The sequence below is a fragment of the Ceratina calcarata genome, unplaced genomic scaffold (genome assembly GCF_001652005.2).
Source record: "Ceratina calcarata isolate Rehan_Ccalc_2016 unplaced genomic scaffold, ASM165200v1 scaffold78.2, whole genome shotgun sequence".
NCBI classification, from domain to species: Eukaryota; Metazoa; Arthropoda; class Insecta; order Hymenoptera; family Apidae; genus Ceratina; species Ceratina calcarata.
In genome coordinates, this window is record NW_017179105.1 from 2,366,002 (window position 1) to 2,378,886 (window position 12,885).

At 40.7% G+C, this 12,885-nt stretch overlaps 3 protein-coding genes across 8 annotated transcripts in view; 2 read left to right on the forward strand and 1 right to left on the reverse strand.

Annotated features, from left to right (window-relative positions):
* LOC108630528 (protein scarlet) overlaps positions 1-562 on the forward strand; it is a 4,342-nt gene extending 3,780 nt beyond the window's left edge. The window contains exons 10-11 of the mRNA XM_018033865.2: positions 187-287; positions 366-562. Of these exons, the coding sequence (XP_017889354.1) occupies positions 187-287; positions 366-544 (280 nt within the window). The 3' untranslated portion in view covers positions 545-562. The remainder of the gene's footprint in view (positions 1-186; positions 288-365) is intronic.
* On the reverse strand, positions 559-8,053 carry bw (brown). Of its 5 annotated transcripts, none has more exons than XM_018034465.2 (14): positions 7,453-8,045; positions 6,213-6,378; positions 6,070-6,118; positions 5,593-5,642; positions 5,066-5,199; positions 3,907-4,059; positions 3,407-3,645; positions 3,111-3,207; positions 2,808-3,056; positions 2,249-2,482; positions 1,788-1,923; positions 1,480-1,585; positions 1,144-1,244; positions 559-932 (listed from the first exon to the last, which is right to left on the reverse strand). In XM_018034465.2, the coding sequence occupies exons 1-14, from the start codon at positions 7,474-7,476 to the stop codon at positions 751-753; spliced, it is 1,920 nt and encodes a 639-aa protein (XP_017889954.1). In that variant the 5' UTR covers positions 7,477-8,045; the 3' UTR covers positions 559-750. The 5 variants fall into 5 exon arrangements, with proteins under 5 accessions (XP_017889954.1, XP_026673973.1, XP_026673974.1 ...); XM_026818172.1 differs by lacking the exon at positions 7,453-8,045 and adding an exon at positions 7,131-7,433 and having other exon boundaries at positions 751-932; XM_026818173.1 differs by lacking the exon at positions 7,453-8,045 and adding an exon at positions 6,856-7,433 and having other exon boundaries at positions 751-932.
* A 706-nt stretch (positions 8,054-8,759) lies between these two features.
* Positions 8,760-12,885, forward strand: LOC108630529 (uncharacterized). Of its 2 annotated transcripts, none has more exons than XM_018033866.2 (5): positions 8,760-9,101; positions 10,629-11,016; positions 11,170-11,407; positions 12,383-12,515; positions 12,589-12,885. In XM_018033866.2, the coding sequence occupies exons 1-5, from the start codon at positions 8,814-8,816 to the stop codon at positions 12,718-12,720; spliced, it is 1,179 nt and encodes a 392-aa protein (XP_017889355.2). In that variant the 5' UTR covers positions 8,760-8,813; the 3' UTR covers positions 12,721-12,885. The 2 variants fall into 2 exon arrangements, with proteins under 2 accessions (XP_017889355.2, XP_026673977.1); XM_026818176.1 differs by lacking the exon at positions 8,760-9,101 and adding an exon at positions 9,931-10,277.

Below are 12,885 nucleotides of genomic sequence, written 5' to 3' on the forward strand. Positions count from 1 at the left end.
TGTTTATTATTAGCAATGTTCTTCCGACGTTTGATTTCTTTTTAAAAAATGCGTTTCTAAAGTGCATAAACTTTTTTGGATTGACTGTATAGCCAATACATCCTTAATGGTTATTGATTGTGGTCGAGGAAAGTTATCAATAACTTTGCAGGAAGTGAACGGGTAACAAATTGTTGATGTTTACAGGTCGCTGCCGGCGTATCTGACATGTTTTAAATATTTTTCAATATTCTTTTATCTGAACGAGGCGCTTTCTATAATTTACTGGTCGCGGATCGACGACATCGGTGAAAATAAATGAATCACTTCTAAAATCTACAAGATTCCTCTTTTAACATTTCCATTGAACTCGAGCCGTTTTTTAGACTGTCAATCCAGTGATTTGCCCTGCTTGCAAAACGGAGACGAAGTTTTGTTGGAGTATGGATTCAGACGTACCAATTTAATTTGGGATCTGAGCGGACTTGCGATCTTAACGATTGCATTGGGCCTCGGTGGATACTTCGGTTTACGACGAAGGAGGAAAGTCGGAGCGATGTTTTAAATAACGATGCGAGGTCCACATTATTTCTCTCATTAATAACAAAATAATATACAAACACGTGTACCTAATTAATATTGTAATAGACCTTACACGCTATGAACACTTCTGTTTGGCAGGAGCATTAAATAAAATATACAAATCGTTCGTTACCGATTAGAGTGCAAGTATAAGACTCGACCCATTGATTAATTAAGAAATAAAACGCGTTAATAAACAGGTGCCTTTCGACTTCTGTAACTGATTATTACAAAACCTGCCAAATGGCTAACGAGGAATACAGCCAGGAGACCGATTATGTCCGTGGTGTAGTGATTTGCTTTATAGCCGTATTTGTCCAGGACACCCAATCCAGTGGAGATACACGGTTCCTCCGGGTCCGAAGAGCAGTCTTAGGACATGAAAAATTCAAATGTAAAACTTGCTAATAAAAGATCTCATAAATCCTTAGCAACTGATTATCAATTTATTCTCTACCCAATGGACCATTCTCTTATTAATTATTTCATCCTCTATTTCAATTTATTATCTACTCGAAACTAATTGTAATTTCGATATTTAAAACCACGACTAATTTGATTGACTTCGACGAGGCGACGTACTTATATGATCGATGAGAAGCCATTGCGTCAACGAGACCGCCTCCAGGCCGTAATAGAATTGCGACAGATATTTCAGCCACGCGATGCCCGGTGCGAGATGTCTGGAAAACGATGTGAAAAATTGTCCCTATATACGGTCGAATTACTTGAAACCATAAAACCTATCGGTAAGAAAGATTGCGGAATGTCATATTGCGCAACAATTATCGATTACATACGACAGTAAAAGAAAATTAATTGAAAATGATCATCGGTTTCGTATGAAGGTAAAGCGAGACCACGCTGATCAAATAATCCGGCACGATTGTGTTATGCATGTAATTGCGCGTTTCTTACCCGAGATGCAAGTAAATCCCGCAGAACATCAGGCCAAGGAAATCCAACGGGACGGAGAACAGCGACGCCGTGTCGACCGATTTGAACGACGCCGATAAGACGAGACCTTCGAAAAATTCCTCAACTGGTACAATTAATCGCTCGTGGACATTCTCATAATTCTACGTTCGTTGCTAATCGTATTGAAATTAATAAAACGATAAGATACTAGTTCTATTACTTCTGACATTAACGACTGACCGAGTCTGATGTATTTCAAAGATTTCTATCACAGGAATTGATTCTCGTTTTAATGGAAGGTTTCTCACCGAGTGCGGAGGCTGAAATGGCGCAGGCTACAACGGGCAGAGTGAAATAAACGAATCCTAAAAGTCCACCCTTCAGTCCAGTGATCGCGAATATGAAAGCCGAGTAGAGCAACGGCTGTATTATCGCCCCGGGTATCTGAAAATTTCCGCGAAATCCACGATATCCGTGCATTCAGATTGAAAATTGAATTTCATGCCCATTCACCGAGGGATGTAATATCTCGGGAGCGCACGGGGTAACGTGTAACGACTAAATTAGCGAACTATCATGGAACGGGAACGATCTAGCGATTTCATTTAGCTTCATCTTCGTTTCGATCGTAAAGCAAATTCTTTGTTCAATTATTTGTCAATCCATTATATTTATAAATTCCTGATCTAGTTTATAAGGAGTCTAATTTTCCAATCGACGCCTGGAAGGGTTTGCGCGAGGGGTATAGAATCTCGAAAACAGAGCTTACCAAGATGATAACTTTGCTGATATAATATGGCGTGGGGCCGTAAAGCCCGCTGGCTATATCACGTAGTAAGAGCGGCAGTTCGCGCGGGAACGTGTAGAAAACGGCGTAATTAAACGTGAAAACGGTCTCGACTACCACCAAGTACAAAAGACCCTGCATGTTCTGTATACCACCTTGATTCATCGCTTGCCCCGTGATGTTCACGTACGGCGACGCAATCAGCAGCCCTATGAACTTCAAACAAAACGAGTATTTCCACTTGAAGACAATTGAGCCCATCGTGACAATTTGCATAAATTAATTAGCACAGCAAGAGTGGACAAATGGGATTATATTTCATTGGGAGAAGAAGCGAGGGAAATCAGTAGTAAAAATTTGGAACATCTTTTTAGGAAGCTCTGAGCTTTGAAAATAGCGGCTGGTATTTAATAAAGGACAAGGTAAACGAGCTAAAACAACGGGTCGACAATCCGGAAATTATTAAAACGAAGAGTACTTGAGCGAGCGAGGCAGACAAGCCGAGTTTAAAGCGTTCAAAGGGAATGCGAATGTCTCTCACCATATACGTTATGAATCGCAAGACATGAGAGGCCAAGTTCCTTTTATGATCGACGTACGTCCTCCACGTGAGCCAACGTAGCTGAGTGAAGCAACGTGCTTTTTTGAAATCCTTTCGAGATAGAGAGACGTCGGAGAATATCAATGGAAGCTCGTTCGACTCCGACGACGTCAAGCAAGAGTATTCGATCAGCTTCGACGCCCTCTGACCGTATTTAGATTTCCCGTATTGATCGCAGATCCAATTCACCTAAAACAGGTCCGTTGCTCGACTTCGTTCATACACAATTCTCCTTCTCAGTACCTTTTGGTAACTTTCGAGCTCGTTGCCCCGAACGATGGACAACTGCGAGACGTAGAACTCGGCGCTATTGTACGTTGCCGGACAACGAAGGTTCAAGCTAGAAACAATGCTTCCATCAAATCTGTACTCGATAAATCTAGCGTTCTTCTTCGAATTCTTTTCAAAAGAATCACGTAGAAAAATAATTCGACACAATTTCCTATAAAAGTTCACGTCGTTGGATGACACGTGAATCCTTTTACTTTTCGAAACGCGAGATCTGACTGAAAGACATTTCTAATTGTTTGGACTCGAACCTATCGAAAAATTCTGTGGCGTCTACGGACGAGCCTTGGAAGGCGACTCTGCCACCGGAGAGCAGGAGAACCTCATGGAATATGTCCAGCAGACCGGAAGCCGGTTGATGTAACGAGCACACGACTATCCTTCCACTGGCCGCGACGTCCCTAAGCGTTCTCACTACCGTCATCGCCCCGTAACTGTCCAACCCCGTCGTCGGCTCGTCGCAAAAGAGTATGCTCGGTTCGGTGAGTAACTAGAAAAATTCTCTACCCTATGTGTACTTCATATCAATTTTTTATCACGCGTTGAACAACGTAATCTTGTAATTTTCTAATGTAGTCTCGTAATTAGTAGAATTCAATTATTGTATGAAGTATTCTATCAACTATTACATTAAATGAAACACTGTATCAAACGTTATATTAAACAGTGCAATAATTATTCTATGAATTAGCGTATTAATTTTTATGATGCATGATATTTATTGCCAGACGATAGATCGGTCGCGTCTTACTTGCACGGCCAACGTGACTCGTTTCCTCTCGCCACCGGAAAGGGCAGAGAGTCTGGTGGTCGTGCATTTCCCCAGCCCGAGATCCGCCAGCAGACCCATTATACGTTGCCGCCTGACGTTCGCCCTGATCCTCCTGTCCATTTTCATGCAAGCCTTGATCGGCCGGGAACAATCGTAAAGTTTTAATGAGCAACGAAACCCGATCATTCGACGTTTAAACGAATCAAGGGACGATGAGCATTGGTAAACTGGACAAGAGTTGGAAACTAGCTTTTCTTCTGGACGTTTAACGAAACGTGGAACGAGTTTCTGGAGACTTGCAAGAAAGGAGTGAAATCGAATTTGGAAGCAAGTTTCGTCGAGACAATTTTTTAGATAAACTTTGTTAAGAAATTCAGAAGCGTTTTTTAACGATTAAATCGAATTTTCTTCGAACTCTTGAGAAACAAAGAAAAATACACATTGCAAGTAGAATGAATAAAGAGTACGATACTTATTAACATCGGAATAAATCAGAATCTCGTTTGAATGGAACGTTTACAATCCATTTATCATATAATGGCGCAATTTTAATTCATTACATAACCATTCAGATTATCCGCGCGATTCAATCATTTATTCATCTCGAAACACAAGCTTACTAAATCGATTACAAATGAAAGTCGGTTTAAATCACGAGCTGGACATCGTAAACGCGTTTATACGAGCCGCTGTATCATGAAATGTCCCATAAACGCCTACCGGCTTCCAGTTATCCACGATTGCCATCGTGATTGGGAACACCCGTGAGTTATAGCACGTACCAGTGAAATATGTGTTAGTTATGATTTCGATTTATACGTAAGGATATCTGTATTTTGTTTAAATTCATGGAATCTTCTAAAACATTTTACGACCTCGTAATGAATGAGTATCATCGAATATAAAATGATCATATTATAAAAGTAAAAGAAGTGTAGTTAGATGAACGAGCGAGATTTATGCACCAAGCAATCTGTATTTTATTCCTTTATTATTTTGTATCGAATCCTTTTGTATTGAATCTTCTAAAAGATTTTATTGTAATTATTGTAATTATTATGAAATGATCATACTAATGGATTGATGAGAATGGAGCTAGGTTTAACAGGATTAATCAGGACCTTGTAATTAAACCAACCATGAATTCCATATGCTCCTGAACTGTCAACGATTCGACTGCCAGGTCCATTTGTGGAACAAATCCAGATATCCTTATCATCTGGCCAGTATCGATAGGTTTCCCATTTAATAGCACGTCACCTGTCGCTTCGCCTATCGATCGGAAACGCACTGACTCAAAACTCTATCTGTTTGTGAAATCGCTTCGAAAAAACTTGCCACGATACCCAAACGAGAACAAACCAATATATCCCACGAAAAAAATTACGATGTAATAATTGCAGTTTCTCTATTCGCAATTATTCTATCAAATATTGTATCAACCATTGTATGAATCATGCCATCAAATATTGTATTAATTCTTCAATTTATCAGTAGTATTTAATGCAAATGGGTCAAGCATCGCAATATGCAATTGACTTTAACAGCAGATGTACTAGTATATTGAATTTTCGTATGAAAATCGCGACCTAACGATAATTCCCTTCCCTAACTTTGAAACCAGTGCTTTGATACGCGAGAAATAAAACAGAAAGACTTGTGAACCTTTCACACGGCGGCTGATCGTCGCGAGCAACGTAGTTTTCCCGGCGCCGCTGCAAAAGCGAGAAGTTCGTTTTTAGCGGGAAAAAGGAAAAACTTCCCTTCCCGTCGCCAGTTCCAGGAACAATTAACCCCGGAATACTAAGCACTCCTAATTTACACGAGCTCGGGGATTTTATCATAGCCCGACTGTTCAGGCCGTGATATTAAACGCATCAGCAAATGGTTCCCGGTATAAAAAGGCCGGAGATGAATGTTAAAATCTTAATCCCGTAACTTTGAACGGCGCGAGTAAAACGAAAAATATATCCGACCATTTTACTTTTATCATTGCAGTTACGACCGTTTCGAAGTTAGATCAACTTTACTTATCTCGTTTATAGCAAGTTTACAGCAAGTTTCTTATTGTCTGATGATTAAAGAGATAGGACACGCGTTTAATTAGTATTCCAGGGTAAAATAAAAATCGTCTCGCTTTACCTTGGTCCCATAATTGCCATCAACGTCCCTGAATGGACTATACCACTGACTAAAATTACATTACACAAGATTAATTGTTCGACGAATTCCTTTCGATAAAACTTGAACTATTGATGATCTAATTTTGTACTGAGTCAAAGTACCTCCGTTCAAGAGTCGAACGAACTCGGTATTCTGGAGACCGAAAATTGCACGAAGGCTACCACCGTTCGTCTTTTTTTGCACAGTGTACGAAATGTTCCTCCAAGTCAGACACAAATCCTTGGATATGTTCAGCGGTAGCATGGGATATTCCACGCTCTGTTTCATCTGGAAAAATGTCTTTCCTTCCCATCTCGAAACGCTAACTGTTCTATATAGTCCCTGTTTTAACTACTAAAATATTTCGAAATTCTCTTGCAGTGCTTTCTATGAAAGAACAAAGCCCGTGCGTTCTTCATTAAAAGTTGCAACACGTATATTTCAACGAACTGTACCCTGGGAATAGGATGATGTTTTTTCTTTTTATTACAGGGAACAACTAACTGTTGAAACTATTGTAGTAAAAACTGGAATCGATACGGCACTGGATCGTGCAGAGCTTTTCTTCTACTAAACCCAAACACAGGAGTTTGTTTCAGTTTTTAATTTTCACGCGTTCCCGCAATCGATTTCAAATAAAACCTACGACTCGTCGAAACTCCCAGATAATCATTAAAAAAAAGTAGAAACGAGACCGATGTAACGACCTGCTTCCGATGGGATTGTCGTGTTTCGAAAATTGTATATGCGTTTTGCAAATATTACCAATCCGTGCGGATTACACGGAGTCAAGAAATGTCACGTTTATTTGCGGTGGAATCACGAGCTCGAAATTATTCAAGAGTCGTCGCGGAGCCCTTGCACTAACCACTGCCCCGTTCCTCTGTCGCCGATTATGTAAAATATAACTGCACACCGTGGAGTACACGGCGCAATGCTTATATAAGCCATTGCGTGATAGATATTTTAAATTCCACTTTTGACTCGAACGACTTCAACAACAAGAATTTTCGTTATAATATAGAATGCACTTGTTTTACCCGCTCAAAGAACATATCGTATTAATACATGAATAACTAGTATCGCTCTGATCAAATAAGAATGTATCTGGACGATCAAGAAACAGAATGATCCGTTTGAATGGATTAACGAAAACTACCGAGATACATCGTCTCGCAAGAAATTTTATACCTCGATATTAGTTGAAACCTTCATACGTGTGTCAAACCGCAAATATCGAGGACTTCTATTAAGAAATAAGTATCCACTGAGGACTGAGAGCGTATCACCAGATCTACATTCTACATTCACGTATCAAGAACAAGAAAAACCAACGTTTTTCAAATGAACCCTCGTACTTACTCTAACCGTATCGTGAAATATCATCCTGGCGAGTCTCTCTGGTAACCAAATCCACAGAAACCCATTAATTCATCGATGATCCTAATTCGATTTATAGAACCATGATCGCCATCGATCACCATGAAAAATTGTATAAATTCTCAACGATGAACAAGACTAAAACTCTGCATCCTTTACGTTCCCTTTAACGTTTCAATTACGATTTTAAAAAACGCGATTCTAACTAATAAACCTTGAGGACTCCCATAGAGAGAGACACTTCAGGGATTCTGTAAACGACATGTAAGCTCCGTTATATAATATCGCGCACAGAGAGTCCTTTGTGAAGACGAAGGATACGTGGGAACAGTGATTCCTTTCGGATTTTTCTACACTGTCAGATTCACTCGAAGGCACTGAACGAAGTAGCCAGGGCTCCGGTTATGGGGTTTCGGCTCACTGAGAATAAGAGACCTGGCCACGTTATGATAACCGGTTGATCGTGACAATACGACACCATCGCGAGCGGTTTTGCGGAGGAAGAGCCGATCGTGTGTGTCTTATATGCAACGGGAGGCCGCCGTTACACAACGAGACCGACTGCTGCAGTACTATTGGAAATAGTGGAAGAAGGATTACGCGTCGGCGAGCCGCTTTAAACGCATTCCGTTGCGGATTGCCGGATGTATATCGCGTTAGACTCCCTTTACACGGGGTACGACGTCCCGACGATTTTTTATAAAAGTACCGTTACTATGAAACCGTTTGAAATTCCTTTAAACATAACAGCATTAGAGATAAGAAAAACTGTTTCAGTTTATGCGCAGATATGAGCTTCGTACGAGTGTATAACTTGCTGATAATTGTGTAACGCCAAGAATCGATCATTATAGATGCAATTAACTAACCTCGGAGTCGAAAAATGATTTTATCGTACGATCGTAGTTAATAAGACCGCGTTTACTTATATTTATACAACTGGTAAAACGTAACCGCGATTTGCATACAACGTCACAATTGAAACGACACTTTAATACATCAGGCGGCCAGAGGAATATCGATCACATAATTGTTCATATGTTATAAACAGATATTTACCAAAAAATATCCTATACAGAAATCCAGAGAAATGACTCGATCTAAAAATGCAGTTTGCATACCGCATGTGTTTTGCATATTCTGCATATTCCGTACATATACGCGGAAAAGTTGCTTATAATTTTGTTGACTCGTCCAAGTTTGAACTCGCACGACCCCGCCATTGCAAACAATAACAATATATGCATTAGGACAGTATCCGTTTGCCGCAGTCATCGCTTGACCTGCACTCGTTTCGCAACGCGAAATAAAGAAGTCGGCATTGTTCCATCGAGGGATCGATAATGCCGAAGGCGAAGAGATCCAGACAGATAATCTTGAACAGTTGGATCAGTGCAGTGAACGATTTCAGTTTTACCAGCGACGGCCTGAACATTTACTGCGAGGCGTGCCAAAAGCAGATCTGCTGCGAGAGGAAATCGCAATTAACGCAGCACGCGAACACGTCCGTGCACAGGATGAACTTAACCGAGATAAACAAAGATCGACGAGACGCATTGATCAGGGATAAAGCCAAGAAGATTCACGGATACCGACTAGACATGGAAGAATCAATCCGCCATTTTCCGTCGGTAATTGCATATATATTTCCAGCCTGAATTATATGCCATGCTTATCGCATACCCGACTAAATTGTTCGAAACTACATTGTTTCGAGTTATATATTCTTGCAGTAGATTGTATGCTAATTCCGCGTATTATCTTTCGTGCAACTTTGCATCGAATGAAATGTGCAAACAGATACATAGTTAATTGATTATTAAAAACCGTGTACTCATTTCGCTGTCTATTGACCGTTCAGTAAACCTAATTAGCTATCGACCAGGTAGACGAAAGGGTTAAAACGATAAAGGGACGGCAGCGGTCGCGGTAAAAGGACGGCGATATTGGAATCGGCGCAATATGATTCCACAAAATGAAACGAAACAATGTTTGCGTTGCGCGGAACTCCGAACGATTTCTCTCTTCGTTACTCCCGTGTCCGTCGCCCTTCGTCAGAGGCAGAGCTCTTCTCGGTCGCACCCGCTGCTTTCGCCCCGGCTGGGAATCGAGGATTTGTTAATATCGAGCGCCTAGTACCCTGCCAAAATGGCCGTCGTTTAGTCGTCCCTTAGTCCCGGTTTAAACGCGACGCGAAAACTCTCCTCCTTGTCGTTGGTCAAAAAATTTGGATCGGGCAAAAATGATTCTGACGAACGAGAAATTCTTTGAATAAAAGAACGTAGAAGCGTCGCGAGCTTCGCGATCACTCTATACATTTTCGTATTGCCACCGGTTGAACAACTGACTGCGTTAAACCGGCGCTAAACGAATAAGCGAGCGAAACATCACCTGATTGCGATGCGAGCAGATGACAGCCGTGCGTGCCCGTGGTTGCCCGAGAATTAAGTCGGAATTAAATAGACTGATCAATCGTTGGACGATCGATACCGGTACGAGATTTAAATTGAACGGAGAAGATGTCCTCGAGCTCGACCACCGTCCTGTTGAAGAAACGCGAGAGGACGCAGAACTGGGTCCCTGAGGAGAAGAACGCGTTGTTCGTTTTGATCAAGGCGCACGTGAACGCGATCGAGAACAAGAAGATCGACGCCGCGGCATCCGCGATGAAAACGTTGGCCTGGCAACAGATCCATTGCGCCTTTCGTGGAAAATTCTCTACCGACAGGGACATCGCCAGGATGAAGGAGCAGTGGAGGAGGATGAAGGCACAGGCGAGAATGGAGATGTACACCTTCGCGGAGAAGGTTAATCGATCGTTGCTCGTTTTTGTTAATTCGACTCGCGTGAACGATGACGATCGATGACATCGGTTTATCTTAATTTGTCGCTTTAATTCATCGACGGCTAGACGACGCGACGACCTCGGCACTTTTTTTTATCGCTAATAATTTTAAGGCAACGCGCTACAAAAGTTCGCGGGGAAGTTTAATCTTTCTATTTCGCGAGGTCTCTGTTCTCTCTTAAGAAGAGGGTATCTCGGTTTGAAACACAAACTAAAGGCAGATATCTTTCAACGGGAATTGAAATATGAATTCGATAGAATTTTTATTGCGACCTATGACAAATTTGTAAACGTTTTCGTCGATACGAATCAGGTGAAGACTATCGGTCCCGAGAAAGCGGCCAAGTGTCGACCGTCGCCCCTCTCAGTGGAGGTATGGAAATTGATGGAAAACGCGAGAAAGAACGACGGAGACGCGGACCATCTGGACGATAACGGGCAAGAAAGCACGGAGAGTTCGACGAGTTTGCAGACAATCCTAGACAAGCTGACGTCCCCCGCAGAGGAAGTGACCACGGTGAACGAAATTAAACTCGAGGTGGACAGCGATGAGTACAACTCCGAAGAGGAGGCGAGTCAGTGCGAACTTTCCAAGAGGAAGTCGAACATGCAAAAGAAACGGCGTTACAATTTTCACGATGAGCCGATGAATCTGGCGGAACCCAGGACCAACTCCACGGTCGACATCGTCAATCACCCTGGTATTCATACATTTGCAAATCATCGACTCGAAGCGTATCAAATATCGTTTTTATCAAATAATTTGCTGATTGAAAAAAACGACGTTTCCTATGCAATCTAATATTTTGGGCTTGGGTAAGACGAATTTATGACAAAATTCATCCGTTTTCAAGCTGTCGACAGTTCACTGCTATCCAATACGAGGGAGAAAATTAGTAGCGAACAAGAGGATTCTACTCAGAGATCGATATGGATGTTCGACGTGGCTCAACGAGAGCACGATTTGAAAATGAGGGTGTTGAACATCGAATTAGAAAGGGCAGAATTACAAAAACAAACCGCAGTCAATGAGCTCAAAACCTCGGAACTCAAAAGACAATTGATCGAGAGCCAAGCTGCTGAATACTGCAGGTAATATATTACTTTATCTTATCAGGCCAGAACTGTATTCTGAAACAATCTTTTCATTTAGTGAATTAAGACAATTAAGTCTTATTATCATAAAGAGTATTGATTATATGTTTTACTATTTATGTATTGCTCTCAGAAAGCACTTCATTTCTAAATAATCTATTCTCGACATCGATTTTCCTTTTTTCATTTGTATTGTACTATAAAATGGAAATCTGTGAGATACTTGAAGAACTGAAATTAATATTGGCGCTGAAAGAGCGCCAGGACGGTTTCCTCGTGAAACTCGTACTACACTGGCACGACGACGTAACCATCTCCTCGTGAACGTAGTCGTAGTACATTGGTACGTTGTAGTACATGATCTCTATTGGAATGCTTAGCACTTGCTGCACTTTAAACATTTTCACGCCCAGAATGCAACGAGTTCTCGCTACATTTTCACGGAATATGGCCATGTTGAGGTATAAAACAATATTCTCAATAATAATCAATACATAATACACGTTTAGCCTTAATATTTTGGATAGCTTAATTCGACCCCGGCTTCTGCACAGGCTCTGCTTGAAATCGAGATATACGTCGAATTCCAATGTATTTTTATACTTGCCTAAGTAAATAAAAGTCATATACGATCAAAATCTATTTACTGATTAAGTTGTAATAAGTCTATTAAACATTATTGAATTTCACGTATAGCTACTGTTCCAAACTTATGTAATAACTACAAACCTTATTACTGTGGAGAAGTATGTATGTTTTGTGTTTAGGTCAGTTTTACAGTTTTGTCTCTAATTGTAGGAACTACGATGTTAGATTGAAGTGTTCTATGTCGAATCGTATTATTATACTCATTGATCAAACTGTATTGGTATCAATAGATATTTTTAACTGTCATCACTGACCTATTCCTTCTTTAGCACATGAACCTATTCAGAGGTTCTAATTAAGAATTGGTCATTCCGTTGATTGTAGCCAAGTGAGAATGACTGGTGAACGTGGGTCAGGAGCAGGTAAAGGAGGTGGTGGTGGCGGATCTATTCGCGACGCTGGTGGATCTTTTGGAAAAATGGAAGCTGCTCATGAAGATCAATATTTTTATAATCTGGTCAGTAACCTCTCTTGCCTCTAATATCACTTGTACAGATTCCAAGAGATTTACTGAGAAATTCCTCTTTCAGCAAAAGCGACAAATCCAGAAATTGAAAGACGATCTGCACGACGAGATCTCTTTCCACGAAGAACAAATTAAACGCCATCAAGAGGCCATAAACCGTCATAAAAAGAGAATCACAGATATGAGCAAGGAATAAAACACTTAATCTATTGCGATATTTCAAATTTCAATACGTGAAGTTGCTATTTCTAATAATGTACTTGATATACATACTGTAATAATAGTAACTTCAGTAGACTATACTTTTTTTTAATCGCAACACGTTATGTATAAATATATCATAGAATATATAATATAAATT